Source organism: Ailuropoda melanoleuca, chromosome 8 (assembly GCF_002007445.2).
Source record: "Ailuropoda melanoleuca isolate Jingjing chromosome 8, ASM200744v2, whole genome shotgun sequence".
NCBI classification, from domain to species: Eukaryota; Metazoa; Chordata; class Mammalia; order Carnivora; family Ursidae; genus Ailuropoda; species Ailuropoda melanoleuca.
The window spans coordinates 35,980,677-36,001,726 of record NC_048225.1 but is presented as its reverse complement, the minus strand read 5'-3'; the positions used below and the strand labels follow the sequence as shown (position 1 = coordinate 36,001,726).

At 46.4% G+C, this 21,050-nt stretch overlaps 1 protein-coding gene across 1 annotated transcript in view; it reads left to right on the top strand.

The window, feature by feature from the left end:
* Positions 1-21,050, top strand: part of LOC117803349 (angiomotin-like protein 1) — a 115,036-nt gene that overhangs the window by 82,573 nt on the left and 11,413 nt on the right. The window contains 2 exon segments of the mRNA XM_034666147.1: positions 5,278-5,430; positions 10,181-11,105. Coding sequence (XP_034522038.1) covers positions 5,278-5,430; positions 10,181-11,105 — 1,078 coding nt within the window.

Below are 21,050 nucleotides of genomic sequence, written 5' to 3'. Positions count from 1 at the left end.
AAGTGCAAGGAATCATTGGGAGCTCCAGATGTGGGGAGAGGAGTGTGAAGCCAGGGGATGGCATTCCCAGCTGGAACATGGAAAATGGGGTGACGTGTTCACGGGACACGAGGAGGCCAAGTAGACCACCAAGGCTGTTGACAGCAGAGGAGGGGCCTGGTAGTAGGCAGTCTTGAAAACCAAACATAATTTGAACTTGAAGCTATAGTTTAAACAGTGACATGCAAGCAAGTGGCATGCTAGAAGGATTTAAGGACAGGAGGTTTCCCAGCTCTGTGAGTGCTGGGTGATAGTCGGGTGACAGTTGGAATGTCTCCAGTGTCCAGACGTAAAGGACACTTCTGAGTCTGTTCTATTACCTTCTTTACAGAGGCAAGATCTGATCTTAGGGAAGTAACTAGGTATGGTGGAGGTGAAGCAGATGGGGTCACCAGGGTTGTTCTGCCTCTTGCCTACCTCAGAAAACTCACTTCATTTTACCTGAATTCATTTTTCCTTCAACAGTGAGGCCCTTTGTTATTGCTATATTGAGTAAGGGAAAAAAAAAAAAAAGTCTTGTTCGGGGTTGCATTACCTAAAGGCCTCGGGACAGTTACAAAGAAAGTAATAGCATAAAACCATAATGGGAAGGAAGCTTTCAGTGCTTTAGAAATAAGCCAAAAGCAGTCACGCTCATAGAGAGCAGCAAAGGATTCTTCATGTTGACACAGACATGGAGATTTGGTAAAGAAGAAGGGGACCATTTTTGGTGAGATGAATCAAAATCAAGATGAGGCAGAACTGTTGACCCCTCCAACCAGAATCCCAGAACCTAACCCTTTGTGGAGTGCGGCGCGAACAGATCCCTGGCCCTCCCTCAGGAGCCCTAGGAGCTGCACGCGCCCCACCCCAGAGAGAGACCCTATGGAGTGCTGACTCCTTTACACTGGCCTTAGCTTGTTTTCCATTGCTTTTGCCACTTTTCCCATGTAGACTAAAGCTGTGACTGGTTATTCTGGGACAAGGATTGGTTTGAAAGAAGCAGGTGACTGCAAGTGAATAAGTCAGGAGGACCTTAAGTGGAAATAGTCTTTACAAAGCCCTTGGGGCAACTACGTGGACATATAACAACCACTGAGCCTGCAGAATCCTTGATCGGCTGTGCACTGCCCTAAAACCACACTGTTCCTGAGCCCCTGGGCGGGAGCCAGGCCTTGCAGGGGCTTACTGGGTGAGAGTGGTATCTGGGAGTGTCCCCTGGGTTCCTCCAGCTTTGCTCCTGGGTATGGAGAATGCTGACAAAGCCCACAGCATTCCCCCTCGTATGTTGTCATATGTCACATGTTTCCTTCTAGTTTCTCATGTCAGATAGCCTTGACCCTGTGGGGTAGATCGTGTACCCTGCATTTGCATACGATAAGAAGCTCAATTTGTGCTATAGGAGTTGCTAGTGAAGATTCTGTACTACAGTAGGAAGGGAAGGATTATGTACCTGTGGGATTAAGGGTGAGGCCTCGTTTTCATTATTGCCATATAGCCCAGGAATCTGAGGCAGCAGACCCAGTGACACACATTCTTGTCATTTTCCCTTGCCCAACAGATGCGGAAGCTACAAAGAGCATGATTCCTGTAGGGCGTGTCAGTGCTGGGAGAGTTCCCTTGGTTCACTGGGCTTAGTGGAGCGATGATACCAGGCCTGCCTATCTGCAAAGTCCATATGGTCATCTGCTGGACTGTTTCTTCAGCTCCAAGGAGTGGGGGCAGCAGTGGGAACGTGACTCTCCCGGGAATGTGTGGGACACTCGAGTGTACAAAAAAAGAAGTCTTGAATGATTGTTGATAAGTGGTTGGACATTCTATTCCTCGGTCTGCTGGTGTGTGAGAAGTGCTTTCACAATATTGAGGCCTGTAGACAAAACAGTGAAAGGCGGCGTAACTCTGGTGCCCTCTCTGCTGATGGGGGAACATCAAGGCGCTTTCAAGGATTGCTCTCTGTGTTCTGTGGNCCCTCGGTCTGCTGGTGTGTGAGAAGTGCTTTCACAATATTGAGGCCTGTAGACAAAACAGTGAAAGGCGGCTAACTCTGGTGCCCTCTCTGCTGATGGGGGAACATCAAGGCGCTTTCAAGGATTGCTCTCTGTGTTCTGTGGCCTGGAGCCCTTGAACCTGCTTTCCTTTGGCAGACCATTGGATAAGGTGTGGAAACTCAATTTGTACCGGGGTTGTTGTTACTGGTTCTTGGGCTGCGCAAGGATAGAAACGAGACTGGACGCCAAAATCAAAGGCACACGCGAGGCTTTACCGGGTCTGCAGCTGGAGCCTAAGGGAGACTCAGCCCTAACAGAGAGGCGTACAGAAGGGAGGCCCTGCTACTATACAGTTCCCCCTCAGGTTCCCACGCCGGTTTAGTATGCTCATGAGGGGGTGGGGAAAAGGGCTTCATCTTGATTGGTTGGAAGGGCCTTGTCCTGATTGGCTGATATTGGCCGGCAATTCAGGCCGCTCATTGGTGCTTTTTGGAGCCAGGGTCCTCTGTTTTAAGTCCAAAGCTTGTATGTGGGGCTGAATCTTGGTTCTGCTCTCTAGGAGAAGCGATTTGACAGTAACACCCAACAAAAAGCGCCCCAAGTACGTAATGTTTTTCACTTGAGGCTTGTTCCCATGGTCCCTAACCGTCTCATTGTAGTGATGAGAATGGCTAGTGCAGAGGTACTTAACTAGGTTCTATACCGAAAGCATATATTTATACATACACACACCCCCTACACAGTCTTTTATATGCATATGCACATATATATACCCTTAATTAGGCCTCTGTTTCATTAGCAGATTGCTCTCCGTTCTCACATAAAATTTTGACTCGTGTGACTAATGGTGTCACCCAAAGTTGTCATATGCTTGCACATGCCATTCCTGAGCCAGATCCACTATGAGAAAACACCACTCTCTCCCTCTTTTTTTAATTTATCAGAGAGAGCACACAAGCAGGGGGAGCAGCAGGCAGAGGGAGAAGCAGGCTCCCTGCTGAGCAAGGAGCCCAATGCGGGACTCTATCCCAGGACTCTGGGATCATGACCTGAGCCAAAGGCAGACGCTTAACAGACTGAGCCACCCAGGTGTCCCCACCATTCTCTCTTTTATTGAAATGTGTGGGTCCTCAACTCCTCTCTCACGCTGATTTGATGGGGGTGGGGCTGAGGGTACAGAAAGGTGTTTTTATGTTTGGGGATTTTGGCCTGGGTGCACTGTTCTCCCTCAAGCTTAGGGCTTCCCAGCTTTGGCTGCACACTGGAATCACTTGAGGAGCTCTATAAAAATACAGGTACCTGGGCCCTGTCCCCAGAGATTCCAATTGAAGTGGTCTGGAGGAAGCTTGGGTATTAGGATTTTGTTTTTTATTTATTTATTTTTTAAATAAAGAGAGAGTGTGAGAGAGCACTAGCAGGGGGAAGGGCAGAGGGAGAGGGAGAAGCAGGCTCCCCGCTGAGCAGGGAGCCCTGACCGGGACTCGATCCTAGGACCCGGGGATCATGACCTGAGCCGAAGGCAGGTGCCTAACTGACTGAGCCACCCAGGCGCCCCAGGTATTAGGATTTTAAAAGTTCTTGGTGACTGTAATGTGCTGCAGACAGTGAACCTCGCACTTCTTTAATTTCGCACCAACAGTTCCACCTGCTGAAGTAGCAGCCAGGTCAGGATTTGCCTTAGGATTCAGGCCATCCATGATCCCTAATTTTAGCCTGAGATACTTAGATTTATAGATGTAGAAGGTGAGGCCCAGAAAGGAGTGAGTTTCTTCCAGGATACTTCTTGCAGATGGGCCAAAAAGAGAACCCTACAGATACTGTCATAGGCATTGAAGCTGCAATTTTAGACTGATCTTCATATCATATGTCATTCAGGTTTGGTGTATATTCGTCTTTAAGATGAGAGACACTAGTATATTATTTAGTTTAACTTTGTAAGATACATATTCTATTTTTTCTCTCTAGTCCACACGTGCCTATGATAGATGTGAGCAAACATGCAAATATTACTTCGTGTTTTGAAGTAAAGAAGCTGAGGAGGCTGACGAGTAAACCATCTATGACCTCAGAGTAAAATTAGGTACTGTTAGCTTTGGCCTTGTGGGAAACGAGCAGATAAAAAAAACCTACCAAGAAATTTCAAATGACTTTCAAATTAGTTTGAAGTTAGAGCTGAGAAACATTTGGGACGCCTGGGTGGCTCAGTTGGTTAAGCGTCTTCCTTCAGCTCAGGTCATGATCCCAGGGTCCTGGATTTGAGCCCCTGTCGTTGTGGGGCTCCCCGCTTAGCTGGGAGCCTGTTTCTCCCTCTCCCTCTGCCCCTCGCCCCCCGCTTGTGCGCACTCTCTCTCTCTCTCTCTCTCTCTCTCTCGAATAAATACATCAAATTTTAGAGCTGAGAAACATTTTCGTTCTAATGGAATTATCATTTGGTCAAGGATTTTAATTAAAAAAAAAAACAACAACATGATTTTTTCCCCAGAATAAACGAAGCTATTTTGGCCAAAAAAGAGCCTTACGTGTGGTGCCCAAGCAGAGAAGTCGGTGCGGAGAGGGCAGAGGGCCCGGCCCGTGCTGCCGGGCGTTCCCACGATGTTGCATGTGCATATCAGTGTTATTGTCGTGGTATCTCATGTTCAGTGCCTGTAGGGTTGAGTACTATGTCACGTTTAATTGGAACAGGAAGCACACTCCAGTTTGTGCGTGAAGCAGATAAACTGGAGCTGAAAGACCAGTGCTGGCAGAGAGCCAGAGCCCATGACCCTGGCTCACACTGCCGCATGGGGCTCCGGAATCCTTGAGTGGGGCTGCGTGCTCTGTCCTGGGCTGGGCTGTGCTCTTGCTCACACGTGCTCTGGCAGCACGGCCAAGCCCTCTCTGTGTCTTTTATGTATTCGGTGACACAGCTGCTCTTCCCATTTTAGTATCCTTTTCTGGCCTCCCCACCTCTGTCCTTTCTGTTCCCCATCTTGACCATCAAGAGGGCTTGATTTCTGTCGGCGCCGCTGCTGGTGCCCGTGGAACTGGGTTGTGTGAAAGTATCATGACTTCACTCAGTGTGTCCTGAAGGTTGTTATTTTGACCTCATGGGTCATTTTGGTGGGTGGCTGGACTTGTGATAATTCTGAATGTTAACTTTGGAATTTTATGAATCAAAAAGACAGCTCTGAGTTGAATGTGGAGAGAATGCCTCGTGGGCTTTCATGAGTCACACAGGAAGGAGGGAGAGGAGGACTTCATTGGCACTAATAGGCATTTTGCTTCTTCCCAGGTCCCCCTCCTGTTTGTTACAGCCCCGGTAGTCCTGCCCCGATTCTAGAAGACCCCAACTACTTTTTTCCAGACTTCCAGCTCTATTCTGGGAGGCGTGAACCATCTGCTTTGACGGTGGAGGCAAACGGTAGTAGCATCAGGGAAAAAGTTGGTAAGTCCTCTAACTGGCATTTGGGTTGGAAAAACAAGATGATCATATGTTTCTGATTTTTAGCCTTTTTGAGTAATTTTTTCTCTATCCTTTTTTTTTTTTAAATCAGCCAGTTGTATTATTGTCTCTTTACTGGTAAGTGCCTTATTTTTAGTTTGTGCTATGTGTAAAATAGTAGACTACTTTACAATATGTGACTCTCTCAACACACGGAGTTCTTATGTAGGAACTTGAGAGTTATGCCATTTATTCCCTAATTTTTCTCTAAGTCCTAAATACTTTTATATACTCTTTCCCAGAACATTTCTCCTTCTTTGCTTTCACTTTTATCTCTTTTTGCAAATAATTGAGAACTTTGGAAGAAATTCAAAACTATAGTAGGCAGGGAGCTGCCTCCTTTGTGAAAACTTATTGCCTATTTTTGAGGGCTTTTGAGATTGGTAAAAGTGGCAAGGAATCTTTAAAACCACTGGAGCAGGGCGGTGGGGGGGTCCTGGGTGGCTCAGTAGGTTGGGCATCTGCCTTCGGCTTGGGTCGTGATCTCAGGGTCCTGGGATTGAACCCCAAATCTGGCTCCCTTCTCCCTCTCCCTCTACTGCTCCCTCTGCTTGTGCTTTCAGTTTCTCTCCTGCTCTCTGTCAAATAAATAAATAAAATCTTAAAACAAAACAGAACACTGTAGGGAAGGATCTCCTGGTTCTTGGCAAATATGCTTATGAAAAGGGAATTCAGTAGTTTTCATGCTTGATGAGATCCCATTCCTTCTATTTTTCATCCCCCCCAAAATCATTTTCTTTTGGAAATATGTCTTTTTATTGAATTTTTACTCAGGTGGTTCACCGTATTTATTTTTACTTGAATCTGCTTGTGCCACAGGCCTTTCAGAGCCGTGATCCTGAGGGTGGGGCCTGTGTTCTCTTTACCTTCTACCCCCAGCACCTGTCAGAATGCCTGGAAGTAACTGGCTGGTGGGGAAGATTTGCACAGTGAGTGTGTGGCCCACTTCAGCCCACACTGATCTCTCTTTCCTTGGGTTTTTCATTGCTTATTACAGTTCTTTGGCAATTCATCTTACGTGGACTTCCAATAACCTGTTTTTCATATTTGAAATTTTTTATTGCTGAGTTTTGGGTTTATATCTTAGGTACAGTATACATTCTTGGAAGGTAGGGAATAAGTTTGAATTTACTGCACATGCAGCCTCATGGAGCAGATATGGAATCTGCCCATTTTACAGAAGAGAGAGATTCAGAGAAGCGAAATAACTTGCCTGAGGTCTCAGAGGTGTGATTTGGGGGGCGGCGGAGGGGAGGGGGACGAGACAGAGCAGTATGATCAGAGTTGAGCTTCAGGACCCAGTCTGTAAAGTTCTTGAATTTGCTGGACAATTATTTTCTGAATGCCTTTTGTGTATCAGGGTTGTGATGTAGGCACTGGAGATACAGCAAGTGAAAATAGCAGATAAAACTCTGCCATCTAGTTCTCGAATTCTAGTGGAAGAGGACAGATCATACATGCAGTGTGGATTGAAAGAAGAGGCCAGAGGCAAGAGATGGTAGGAGGCTGTAAGGGAGCTCTAGGCAAGTGGTAGGGAGAGCCGGAACCCAGGAAGTGGCTGAGGGCATGGAAGGTAGGGTTGTGGTCTTTTGCTATCGCAAGGGTACTAAAAATGTCATCTAGTGTCACCTTTTCTCATATTTTAATACCAAAAAGAGTAAAAGGGATGTAAACCTTCACAGCCCTTGCCAAAAAAAGATAGGCATAAACCTAATGACAAGTGTCTGTGTATATACACGTGTATACGGGCAATATACATATATTTACATATCTTCTAAGCATATCCCAGCACCTTTATTTTTCCTCATTTCACTGTGGACTGAGAAAAACTAGCTTGGCAGTTGATCAAATGTGGGGAGAAAAGGAGACAAAGGGCCAAAAGTGCATCTGAAATTTCTATGTGGATGGCTCACATGATTAGGATACCACTTATAGAAAACACAAACAAAACGGCAGCCTTAGGAAAGAAAGATGGTTTGGGTGGAGACAAGGTATTCTATACGTGTAAATGGAAACATAGAGCCATCATTGCCTGGAGCTGTAGAAGTGAGGCTGCTTGGCTGTGATCTAGTTCAGTTCCCTCATTTACCCATGAGGAGATTGAGTTCAGAGAGAGTAAGTGATTTGCTCAAGGTCACACCTGTAGTAGGTGCTAGATTTTTTACTATCCTAATGCTATCTAATTTCCTCAGTACACTACTTACTAGTATTGTTGTGAAATGGATAAATTTTATACTTCATAGCACTCGCGTAGGAATTCCTTGACTGGTTAAATGTTTGATCCCCCATTACATGCAGACACTGGGCCGTGCACTAATGAGATCCAGATGAGTTGGCGTGATCCTTGCCTTTAAGAAGTTGAGAGTCTTGTGTAAATAAATCGTTCCTATCTCCTGAGATAATCGCTCTATTGGTGATCTATACAAATGGAGTGGGAGCTTAGGAGGGGCTCAAGCCTGCTGGGCTGCAGGGGGACAAGTTATACTCCAGAGGTAGCCAAGGAGCTCTCACCTGAAGCATGTCTAGGAATGCCCCAAGAAGGCGTGGTGAGATGCAGCTGTCTCGGCAGAGGGAAGAACGTGAGTAAAGGTGTAGAGGTGGGCAATAACTGACACGTCTGGGAGCTGTATGGTCTTAGGTGCTGCTGCACTTACACGCCAAGGGGTGGCCAAGGAGGGGAGGTGGTAGTGGTGGCCTGAAATGTTGCTGGATCGGGTAACACGGTACCTGCTGGGTCCTAGCGTAGAATGTCAGTTTCATCTTGTAATTAACTATTGAGGAATTTTGTGCAGAGGAGTGATATAGTTAGGTTTTCCTACTTGAACACTCTCTCAGGGTAATGTGGAAGATAGGTTGAGGTCTACGGGGTGGGTTTGGAGGTGGGAACGAGACTAGTGTCAGAAAAACAGATAAGAAGGCTGCTGGAATTGTCTGAGTATGAGACACCAAGGGCTTTGCAGTGTTGTGGAATGAACACAGATTTTCCTGTAGATGAGTCAGATCCTGACTCTGGCTCCTCCTACCTCTGTGACCTCTGTCATTTGCCTTCTCTGAACCTCTCTCCTCATCTGTGAGATAGGAGAAATTAATATCTGTCTCATATGATTGTATGTGCCTCATATGATTATATGCGAGATAAATGAAAGAACATATGGAAAGAATTCAGCACAATACCTGATGCATCATGTGCACTTCTAAAATGGTTCTTGCGGTTCCATTGTGGTTATCAGTGATAAACTGGGAGTTTGGGAGGGAATGAAGGCGGTTGGGGGAGATGTTTAGGAGATGGAGTTGGCAGGCTGACACTGGATGTTCGGGGTAAGAGAACAGAAGGAACTTTGGAAAACTCCCAGGTTTCTGGCTTGGCAAGGAGTGGATTAGGCAGGGCTATGGGGTTTGGTAGGGGTGAGGAAAACATGTTGAGTAAGGAGAACCAATGGGCCATCTGCTGGTGGTGGTAGATGTGGGTCATGAGTCAGTAGTCGAAGACAGGTAGCCGGTGTGATGGCCCAGATTCTGTTGAGTGAGGGTGGGAGAGAGCTCAGGGCAAAGCTGTGGTTAACACCAGAATTTAAGGGGCAGGTGGAGAAAAGGGAGCCAGAGAAGAAGTTCACAGAGAGGCAGGAGCCGGAAGCAGGGCAGGGGTTGGGGGTAGGAGACCTGGATCCTGAGTCAGGAGAGCATTTCAGGAAGTAGATGATCACCATGCCAAATGCTTCAGAGAGGTGAGGTGTATAATATGGGAGGTGGAATATTCTCATTGGGCTTGGTTGCTGATCAGAGGTGTAGGGAGGGTGATGAGTGGGGTATTTGGAAAGTGGAGACAGGGAGTATAGACTGCTTACTGAGGACAATCAGAAGAGAAGGGGAGGACGGATACACAGTGGCAGTTAGAGGTACATGGGTCGGGCCAAAAAAAGGGATTCCTTTTTGTTTGATCTTGATTTTTTGCTTCCATTTTTTTCCCCAAGATTTTATTTGTCTCAGAGAGAGAGAGCATACGCACAAGCAGGGGGAGTGGCAGGCAGAGGGAGAGGAAGAAGCAAGCTCCTCCTGAGCAGGGAGCCTGATGCCAGACTCAGTCCCAGGGCCCTGGGATCATGACTTGAGCCCAACACAGGCTCTTAACAGACTGAGCACCCAGGTGTCCTATGCTTCCGTTTTTGTTTTTGTTTTTGTTTTAAGATGGGAAAGACTTGGCATGTTTATATGAGGAAGGGAAGAGGCCAGCAGGGAGTTTAAAGGAAGGGGAGGGGGTGAAGGAAAGAGCAAGGTCCAGGAGGAAGCAGGAGGTGAAGGAATGGAGAGTAGTAGAGATGCTGTGAATGGGAGAAACACTTCCCTGAGAAAGTACAGGGTAAACGGAGGTGGTGGTGTATTTGAAATGTTGTCTTTAAAGGCTAGCAGGCACCTGCGTGGCTCAGTTGGTTAAGCGTCTGCCTTTGGCTCAGGTGATGATCTTAGAGTCCTGGATCAAGCCCCTGCATCAGGCTCGATGCTCAGTGGGGACCCTGCTCCCTCTCCCTCTGCTCCTCTCCCTGCTCATGCTCTCTCTGTCTCTCTCAAAAAAATAAATAAAAAAATCTTTAAAAGAATAAAGGCTACTGTAGCTACCATGTTAATTACCATGTAGATACGGACCTGTATCCCTGTGGTGCATCCTGATACCCTTTTCCCTCTGTTTGCCTTCTAGTTGAGGACCCCCTGTGTCACTTCCAGCCCCCGAGCCTCCTGAGGACCTCAGAGGTGGAAATGAGAGGTTCCGAGGATGCGGCAGCTGGGACAGTGTTACAGCGGCTGATCCAGGAACAACTGCGGTATGGCACCCCGACCGAGAACATGAACTTGCTGGCCATTCAGCACCAGGCCACAGGGAGTGCAGGACCCACCCACCCCACAAACAGCTTTTCTTCCACGGAAAACCTCGCTCAAGAAGACCCACCAATGGTCTACCAGTCGGCACGCCAGGAGCCGCAGGGTCAAGAGCACCAGGTGGACAATACGGTGATGGAGAAACAGGTGCGGTCCACGCAGCCTCAGCAGAACAACGAGGAGCTGCCCACTTACGAGGAGGCCAAGGCGCAGTCCCAGTTCTTCCGGGGGCAGCAGCAGCAGCAACAGCAGCAGCAGGGGGCTGTCGGCCATGGTTACTACATGGCCGGGGGCAGCAGTCAGAAGGCCCGGACTGAGGGGAGGCCCACGGTGAACCGTGCCAACAGCGGACAGGCGCATAAGGACGAGGCGCTAAAAGAACTCAAGCAGGGCCACGTCCGCTCTCTCAGTGAGAGGATCATGCAGCTGTCATTGGAGAGGAATGGTGCTAAGCAACACCTCCCTGGCTCAGGGAATGGAAAGGGGTTCAAGGCAGGAGGGGGACCCTCCCCAGCCCAGCCTGCAGGTAAAGTGCTGGACCCCCGGGGTCCTCCTCCTGAGTACCCCTTTAAGACCAAACAGATGATGTCCCCCGTCAGCAAGACCCAGGAGCATGGACTTTTCTACAGCGACCAGCACCCCGGGATGCTGCATGAGATGGTCAAGCCTTATCCTGCTCCTCAGCCCGCGAGAACAGAAGTGGCCGTCCTGCGGTACCAGCCGCCCCCAGAGTACGGGGTAACGAGGTGATTATCTATCAAGCCTGCAGGTCTAACCTGGCTTTTCGAAATTCAGCGACCATGTTCTCAGCACTTGTTATTTTCAAGGCGTGTTGGGTTTTTGCCATTGGGTTTTTTTTCTTGTGCATGATACTTAATAAGCCACTCTGGGCCGGAATATGTTGAGTGAAACAGAACAGAGATCAATGGAGGATTTTCTCCAAATGTAACAGAAGGCAATTGGGGATTTATGAGTTTAGGGGAGGAGCCTCAGTCATTGGCCGTCCTTGGCAGCTCTGCCTCGTGGCCAGGCAAGGCAGCAATTTTCCTGGCTGGCTCTGTGGAGAGCGTCCAGACTCCTGGAGCATATTATCACCATGGGGTTTTATGGAGCCTTTCTGCATTGTAGATTTGAAAGGAAAATGTAGTCTGAATGCTAGAACAGAGGAGTTAAAGGGGCCATAGAAATCTTATAGTCTCACCTCTGTACTGAACAGATGAGACACTGAAGCCTGGAGAGACTCCTACATTTCCACTGTCCACCACTCTGAGGCTGCTGGAGCTAGGTCTAGTGTCCTGGCCGTCAAAATCTCTTCCCTCCAGTGCCCGAATTCTAATACCTCTTCCGATGATGGCTGGATTCAGCAACACTTACCGAGTGTCTACTCTGTGTGGCCTTATACCAGGTTCAGAGATAAAGAAGGGCTCCCTGCCCTCAAGGACCTTATGGCGCTGTCCTGGGGCCCAGCACGTGAGCCCGTGACTGCTCTGTAGTATGCTGTTTGAAGACAGTACTCAGAGTGCTCAGAACCAGAGAGATCGTATGACTCACAAGCAGAGGTACTGGGGAGAGCCCCACAGAGGAGTTGACATCCTGGTTGTGTCTTGAAGGACCAGTAAGAGCTGTTGGGGAAAACAAGCAAAGAGATGGGGTTGCGGGCCGCACTATGCGGGGGGAATGCCTCTGGTTTGATCTGGAAGGCACCGAGGTACCACAGGTGGGTTAGGGAGTGGCCAGCAGTGGCAGAGATGTGTTAGAATAGGGATCAGAGACCAGCGGTGAAGGTCTTTGGGAGTCCTACTATGGAGTTTGGAATTTAGCCATAAGCAATTGGGAAAGCCAGTGTTTTCAAGGAAAGACTCTGTTGGTGTTTATTTGGCTGACTTCAGTGGCAGTCAAGGATGGATCAGAGGAACAGGACCAGAGGCTATGAGGACCTTCAGGGACAATTTCAGTAGTCCAGCTAAGAATTGGTGAGCGTGGCCTAAGTTGGAGGCCGGAGGTGCAGGGGAGCGTTATGTGCTGTGAGAGGCAGAGAAGTAACATTGACAGGATTTAATGGCTGATTAGATACCGAAGTTGAGAAATAGTAGGGCAGGTGGAAATCAAGCTCTCAAGAGAAAAATTGGGTCTGAAGGTACAAATTTGGGAGTTTACCAGCATTTCGATGTTGCTGAGCTTCTTGGGGAGAGCGTGGAGCAGGAGAAAAGAAGGCAGGTGACCACTGCCTATTAGTGGCTGTGTGTTCACTCTCACAAAGGGCCTTATTTGTCTGTTTCTAAATCAGATGGGTTGAGTTTTCCCTGGGTGACCCCAGCAGCTGTGTGCAGGACATACCTTGGCTGTACATCTTCTGAAAAGGCAGTGATTGGGCCTTGGCAGGGGGAGAGAGCTGGTTGACCTGCCCTTTACTTCTCAGCTGCTGACACATTTCCCCGCATATTAGGCTGGGAATGCCAGCTTGGAAGCAGGATAGCACCTTTGAGACCTCTGACAGGCTGCAGAACTCATTCTTCCTGAAGAAGCCATAGTCTGACCCCACTGAGGAATCCAAGATGGGGCCTGCGGGGCTCTCGTTTCTTACCTTTTATAGTTCCTTAAGCCACAGGAGACATTTAAACTTTAAAACTATCAGGTTTGAAGGCCGGGGCGCGGGGGGAGTCTTCATATCTCTGGTACATGTGCCACATTGATTCAAGAGACTTGTTTAAAGTCATCTATGATGTTTATCACAGAATCATATCAGAGTTTGGTTTGTGATATTTCACATTTTTTCCTGACCATTTGACTCAGCCTCTAGAGCTTGACAGAAGGTGGGGACATCCCCAAAGGAAGTCTGCTTCTTCTCTTTGGCTTTATGGCAATGCATAACGTGGGTCATTTTGCTTTTTGTCATCTGGCAATAGGTGTGATATGAGGTGGGAGACAGGGTAAGGGGAGAAGGGAAGCACCAAGAGCAAATCTACCCAGTTATTTGTGGAAAGTGTCATTTGTCTCAAAGTTATGACGTCAAAAAGAAGAAGAAATGTATGAGGGATTTGAGCTAATTGCCAAGCTTGGCAGCTGGATTGACATGGCACATCAAAATGGCCCAGGAGATGTAACAGACAGGCCATTGAGGCTGGGCCCCAGAGCTAAAAGGCCCCTTTGTGAGCCTGGCCACAGCTAGCCAGCATGGCTGCAGCGGCGCACCCTGGGCTGACAGAGTCAACACAGTTGTATCCACACCAGCCCTGCTGCAGACACATCCAGCTTGGTCTGAGCTCCAAGGGTCGGATCTGAAACTCCGCAGTGTGTGATGTTCCAGTTTCCTTTGACCCAGGAGATGAGTGGGGCTCCTTTTAATTTCACGGATACATTCCCTTGTGTCTAAAGAATTATCTGTTTGTCATTCATGGCGATAGTCTCGGAAGCTGCAGGCGGTGGGGTCCATACATCCCAGACTCTTGGCCACGAAGGAAAGGCCACTGAGTGAGATCATGGAGTCCCATCTCCTGGCCATTTACATTGTTCAGACTTCACGGCTTTTTGCCTATTGATGGAAAGGTCCAAAAGACAAGCGAGATAGAGCATAGAGCTTATAATAGAAGGAATAAGAACTTGGAGTTCTTGCCTTCATTACTGACTCACCATAGTTTGTAAATTTACCCGCCCTGATCTGCTAAAGTTGGAGATATGTGGTAGTTTATTGTAAAACACTGTAGTCTCCCTTGGTGGGAAGCCCCATGGAGAGGCTATCAGTCACAGCCTCGTTGACTTGCACTAGCTTGGCCCCTGTCGTGGGTGAGGTAGTGAGGCTGGCAGAGATGGGGAGACTAAGGCCCTGCCAAGGTGGCTGGTGGGGACCTCCAGGGAACAGGAGCTGCCCATGGAGAAAGGGTCTGGTTTTATTCCTGTTCCATCTTCCTTTTTCTTCAACCTGGAAGTGGTAATGGATATGAAGGAGGACAAGGTGAGAATTAGACAGTTGCTCTATGTAGAATTGTGCTTAAAAAAAAAAAGCCATTAGGTGTTAATTCTGACTCACTTTGTGGAAAGAACATTCTAGAAGTGGTGACTTGGCTTACTGGACTGTACCGTGAGTGGAAGTGAATGCCTGCAGATGAGCTGATCGCTGTCAGAGCAGGTGGGAGGACATTAGTCAAGTGCATGTTTGCTTTCCAAAGAAATCTGCCCATATTTCCAAAAGTGAAAACCAAAGATGCCAAAACATTACTTAAAATAGCCTATTTTCTTAATACAACTCTACACGTTCATTTGCTCACGTGTTATCATCATAGATTATATTCAGTGTAGTATCTTAGCTTGTTTTTAGGTCTTATTGTATCACATTCTTTCTACAACATGCACTTGTTTTCCTAACCATCCTTTTTATTGCTGTGTAGTCTTTTATAAAGTATATAATTTATATCATCTTTTCTACAAATAACGTAGTGAAGGCATATCAAATTTTCAATGCCCAGAGCCCCGACCCCTGGCCCCTGACCCCTAGCTTACGACCCTAACCCTAATTCTGACCCTGGCCTTAGGCCTGGCCCCGGATCTGGGAGGGTGGCTTTCTGAACGCATGATGGGAGGGCCTGCGATGCTGCCTGGTTGTCCTGGAGAAGACCCCAAACACTGAAGCCTTGGTAGTATCTCTGAAAATTGGTGTGAAGGTGGAGATAAAAACAGAAGGACCAACTGAATGTCTGTTTAAAGAGTGCTTCAGTCCCAGGTCCCTTTCTTGCCTCAGCTGGCTGCCTGTCTCTTCTTGCCCCAGCAGAAGTCGGGGGCTTTATTCTCTGGAGGGGTCTCTGAACTTTCAGTTCACTTCTTTAGGAATCATTGTTTAGTGTTGAAATTATTGGGTAAGTTGCAACAAACATTTAATGACTCGTGATACCAGATAACTTGGTAAAAATATTATAGTGCATGTCACTGCCCTTTGACCAACATTAGCCATTGTAATTACAAAACCTTTGCTAACCTAATGGGCAGATAGTGTTCAGTCTTTATTTTCCTTTGCAATTATTAGCTAGGTTATTTGGGGGGTTAATTTAATGGTTAGATTTGACCTTGCAAATTAGCTGTTTGTGTCTTCTGTTTGTATGATCTATAGATTATGATGGATCCAGAACAAACTAGAACCTGTGTTCTCTAACACTTGCCCTGATCTTTCAGTTTCTAGAACTCCATCTGTCCCCTTAGCAGGTGATAGTGGAGCAGAGGTGGTGGAGGCAGTACCGGGACTAAAGCTTTAGCGCCTGTCTGCGCCGGGCACTCTGTGTGGGTGACCTTCCTCCGTTGTCACAGCACTTCTGAGGAGTGGGTGCTGTCACTGCCCCTACTGAATAGGGGGATCCATGGTATTCATGGTAAGCACTTAGGCTTAGACGTAGCATAGGGAGTTAGATTTACGGGCTTTCCAGAAGCAAAGAGTTGTAACTGTTTATTAATATTTTATCCGTCTATGAATGTATTAATTGGATTTTTAGTAAGTAGATGGATACTTTATAAAGGCATGAAATGACGGTGTTTGACCCAGCTCTCTGTCTGGACTGATAAAAAACATCTTACAAGATGATGTCAAGCACGAGGTGCTCTGGACTTCCTTGTACAGAGAAGCTTGCTTGCTTCTCCCCACCCCCCTCCCCCGGCCCCCGATCCAGCCATCTCCGCCACCCTCCTTCCCAACAGGGCAGAGGCTAACAGTTTCCTGCTCTCAGAGAGGGAATGTGTGGTGTAACTAATGTCCTAACTCGCTCATATTTTCCTTCAAAAATGCACTGTGCATTTTTCCCCAGAGAAACCTCCAGGGTTGGTTTAATTTAGGATAGATGACATCCTCTGGGAACATGCCAAATGAGGGTACAGTGAGGAGGGAGGGAGCAAAAGGGGACATAGCCAAGGAGTGTGCGTGACAAATTAAAGAGAAAGAACATCTCTCCCCACGAAACTCATGTCTATACAACTGTGCAACCGGAGTGCAGTTTAAACCATGAACAAGCACAGAACAGTTGCCCAAGAGCAGGGTTTCCTTGATGGGCTTGGGGTTTGGAATGTGCTGTATTACAAGAAAGAGTGTTTGGTGGTCCGATCTTACTTTGGATTGGAAATGTCTGGAGGAGGGAGGAGAATCTTCAGAGTAAGTGTATTTCCAGAGTGGTAATTTGCAGTTTATACAGTTAGGAACATGAATTGCTATGTAGGACAAAAGGTAAGCCAGAACCAAGGTTGTTGGATTAAAAACTATGTGTTGCCCTTAACAAAAATGAGGCTGTGGAGCCTTATTTAAATTCCACCAGTTGGGGTGCCTGGGTGGCACAGCGGTTAAGCGTCTGCCTTCAGCTCAGGGTGTGATCCCGGCTTTATGGGATCCAGCCCCACATCAGGCTCCTCCGCTGTGAGCCTGCTTCTTCCTCTCCCACTCCCCCTGCTTGTGTTCCCTCTCTCGCTGGCTGTCTCTGTCTCTGTCAAATAAATACATAAAATCTTAAAAAAAAAAAATTCCACCAGTTAAACATGTGTTTTGAATACCAGCATTAGAACTCAGGAGTTTCTACAGCTTTTAAGCTGGATTATGGCTGGATGAGCCAAGTAATTTGCTGTTTATTCTGAGAAACAGCTCGGCAGTATGGGAATTTCAAAGGCTAGGGTCAAGTGCAGGTTACTTTCTTAGGAAACCTAACACAGTTTCAGCTATAATGCATGAAACCAGGGACTTCTTCAAACAAGAGGATTGCCTCTATCCATACTGCATAGAAGTGAGTCTGATCTTAGTTTATACAGGACTTGAGCCTTAATTTGGGCATTTACGTGTCTGAGCGGTCGCTGCACAACCAACGGGGTCTGGGCGGGGAGGATGTGGTTTGGATGAAGATTTGAGGGGTTTTGAGTTCTGGCTCTTCCATTTTGTAGTAAGTCGCGTACGTTCTCTGAGCCTCAGTTTCCTTATCTTCAAATTGTTACAGCTCATTTTTTCTAACACTCATTTTCTCCCCCCAACAAAGGAAAAGAAGGAAAAGTAGAAATTATCTGCAGTCCCACTATCCAGAGACAACCAGAGTTAGGTACTCTTTCACTGTGTTGCCTTGAGGGTCAGAAAATCAGAAGAGAATACTCTAAGTGGGAAAACTCTATGTAAATAGGAGGTATTTTTGCTGAAGGACAGGTCTGTCTTAACACTTGAACCTCTTCACCATGGGCCAAGAAGTCCTTTATGATTTCATCTTGTTTTTAAATTCTTTTATTTTGTTTACTTTCTCTGATTATCAAAATAATGATGCAGATTTTTTGGCTTATCTTCAGTTTCTAATTTTTCTCCAATGTATATGTATTAAGTAATCTTAGATAATGAATTTTTAAGAAAGTAGCCGGATGTGTTCATTATAGAAATTTTATAAAGAAAAACAGGACAAGAAAGAAAAATCCTTAATCCCATCACCTAGCATTAGCCACTCCAACCTCTTGTTACAGTAACTTCCAGTCATTTTTCTGTGCATTGTATTTCACACATACTTGGTGAAATCCTAATACGCATAGATAGGATTTTTTAAAAAATCCTTTCTTAGGGACTCAGTGAAAACTTATTGAACTGAATTATTAAGGTCAATAAACTGAAAAATGTTGTTTGGATTTTATGTCTCTGTTAATAATTTTGCTTTGAAAAAATGTATTGAGCTGCCGGCATTTTCTCTTTTAATTCCTTGATCACATTCTCCATCTGTTTATCCATTGATGTTTATTTTCCTGCCACGTTTTGAAAAATTTTTAATTTTTAATTGTTAATCACACGAACCAAATTAATTAAATGTTAGCATGATGTCCTAATTGCAGATGAACATATAATTTCACATAGTGAACATAGCTTGCTAATCACCCTTGATGCTTGGTGATGTGGGGAGAGCAGAGGGGGGCTGACTCCTGGTCTCTTTGCATGAATTGCTGAATTCTGAGTCACGGAATTCTGGAATTATCTCCCCAAATGAGGCCTTTTTGTGTACATTCAGTAAGGTCTACAGCAGTGCGTCCAACAGAAGTATAGTTATGAGCCACATGTGTCTACTTAAAAATGTTCTAGCAGCCACATTTTTTAAAAGTTAAAAGAAAACAAGTGAAATTAATTTTAAAACAGTTGCGTTAACCCGTTAAAAACATGTTTTAGGGGCGCCTGGGTGGCTGAGTCGGTTAAATGTCTGCCTTCAGCTCAAGTCATGATCTCAGGATCTTGGAATCGAGCCCCACATTGAGCTCCCTGCTCAGTGGGGAGTCTGCTTGTCTCCTCCCTCTGCCCCCCCTCCTGCTCTCTCTCTGTCTCTCAAATAAATCTTTGAAAAAATAAATAAAATCACGTTTTAGTTAGCTAAAACCCACACCATTTCAATAGGTAATCAGCATAAAAAACTATTAATCAGGTATTTTGCATTTTTGGTTCTGAGTCTTCTGATTTTGATGTATATTCTACACTTGCTGCATATTTCGGGTGTCCGGTAGCACAGGTAGCTCATGGCTTCTCTGGGACCACACACATCCCGAAGGAGGTTAGACTCTGTGTCTGAGGGGGAGTGCCCTGACAGGCCTAGACATCACCTCGAAATGAGCCTGTGCTCTGTGTCGTGCTGCAGGAAAGCTCTTCAGAAGCCCAAGATTCTGTGGCACTGGAGTGAGCTCGGATCCCTTACTGAGGTCGAGGATTAGGGACTGCGATTCTCATCATGTGGTGTTTGAAGAGGAAGGGACACGCGGGGGTGGTTCTTCTTGCTTTTTTCCTAATGCCGGTTATCCGTGTGTGGTAACAACAGACAGGTATTAAGTACTTCCCTCGGAATAGACATGGTGAGCCATGCTTTATATTCCTTATCTCATTTAATTCTCACAGCAACCCTGTGAGGTAGGTATGAGCTTCTTATTTAAAGGTGAAGAAGCTAAAAACTCGCCCGTGGGTCCATGGTTAGAAAGAAGCGAAAGCGGAAAAAAGAGACCCCATACGAAGGGAAAGTGCTGTCCCGTACTAACATGGAAGGTAACCCCCATGGGTGGGAGTGGGTTCTAGACCCCCCAGTTCAAAGCCCTTTTTTTTTTGCTTTGTAGTGAGATCTCTGCTTTGTGAATCCTAAAGTTTGCATACTCTAAAAGAAGGATAGTGTGTGGTGTGAGAGCAGGGAATGCCCAAGTCTGTGAGAAATCAGTGACACAGTGGACGTGACATGCTAATGTGGCACACTACATCCAGGTGTCACGTAAATATGTACGTTTATGAATGAGCTTGTGTATGAAGGCTTGCAGTGTGCACAGAGGAACCAATAGACTGGTGATTAGGTGTCACCAATGATCCTGTTTCCCCAATCCAAATAACATTGTCACTCCCGCTTTGAGCTTCATTTTGTGACCCCAAATACATAAGAAGAAGGTCAGTGATGGGGCGCCTGGGTGGCTCAGTTGGTTTGTTAAGCGTCCAACTCTTGATTTTTGGCTCAGGTCGTGATCTCAGGGTCCTTGGATAAGCCCTGAATTGGGCTCTACGCTCAGCGGGGGGTCTGTTTCTCCCTCTGCCCCTCCCCCTGCTCATGGGCACGTGTGCGTGCTCTCTCTCACTCTCTCAAATAAATAAATAAAACTCTTTAAAAAAGAGAGAGGGCAGTGACATGGAGCTATGTTACTATATTGACAATGTCATGATTTGAGATTCTACCTAGAACCAATTATCCAGAACCAATCTAAGCACCAGAGGTCTTTTCTTTAATAATACGATGTTGGGGGTTTAGCTATTATTTGAAAGCACATCAAGCATATGTGGTCTCCCAACTTGCTCTTGGGCTTAAGGGGCCAGATCGATTGACACAAATGTATTAGGTACCAACCTAGTTTAAGTCATTTTCTACCCTCAAAAAACATGCATGCTAAAAATTTGGGAGAAAAGACACATGCATGAAAAATTAAATAATATTATATTTAAATAAAAATTCAGGAGAACAAAGGACTTGATATAGGCCAGTGGTGGTACATTGCCGGGATTGTGATTTAGGCAGGTTGTAAGTTCGGAGGAAAGAAATGGGTACCAATTCTGGGGTCGGGCTATGTGCAGCATGGCCCAAGTCACTGATGATGGAGGGCCAGTCTGCAAGACTTCCCTCTATGACCCCCATTTTGTCTTGTAGTTGTGACTTTAAATGCTGTTTTTTTAATATATCACTGTAGACTTAGCTTTGCTCAGACATATTTAGGTAACTGGTCAGTTACTGGTCAGATGGGTGGCACTTGGGAAAAGGTCACTCTCTGCAGTGTTCTGAGGCTCACTGAGTTCCTTGAGAAAAGAGAAGGACCTGTGCTGCCCCGGTTTTTGTGAGCATTAAGTAAGTGGAAATGTGGTGCCTGACAGATAGCATAGACCCACAATAAGTGTTAATTGAATGTCCTCTGGAAACAAGACACTAGCCTATGCAAGATAATAATGTGGAATGTAACAGTCCACAAGAACAACTCAGAGGCAGATTTCCAACCTTATGCTTCCCCGGAGGCTTCTCAAGCCTGCAGGAGGTGTGACACTTTTGTGTTAGGGTGTCATCATGGACACCCTACTGTGGTGTGGTTGCTCATCGTGGGCCAAGGAACCCAGGAGCGAAAGACCGAAGGGTGGCTGCCTTCCCTCCCTCTCTCACCAGGATAGGGAAGTTGCAAACAGCGTGGACTTGAATCAAAAAGCCTAGGCG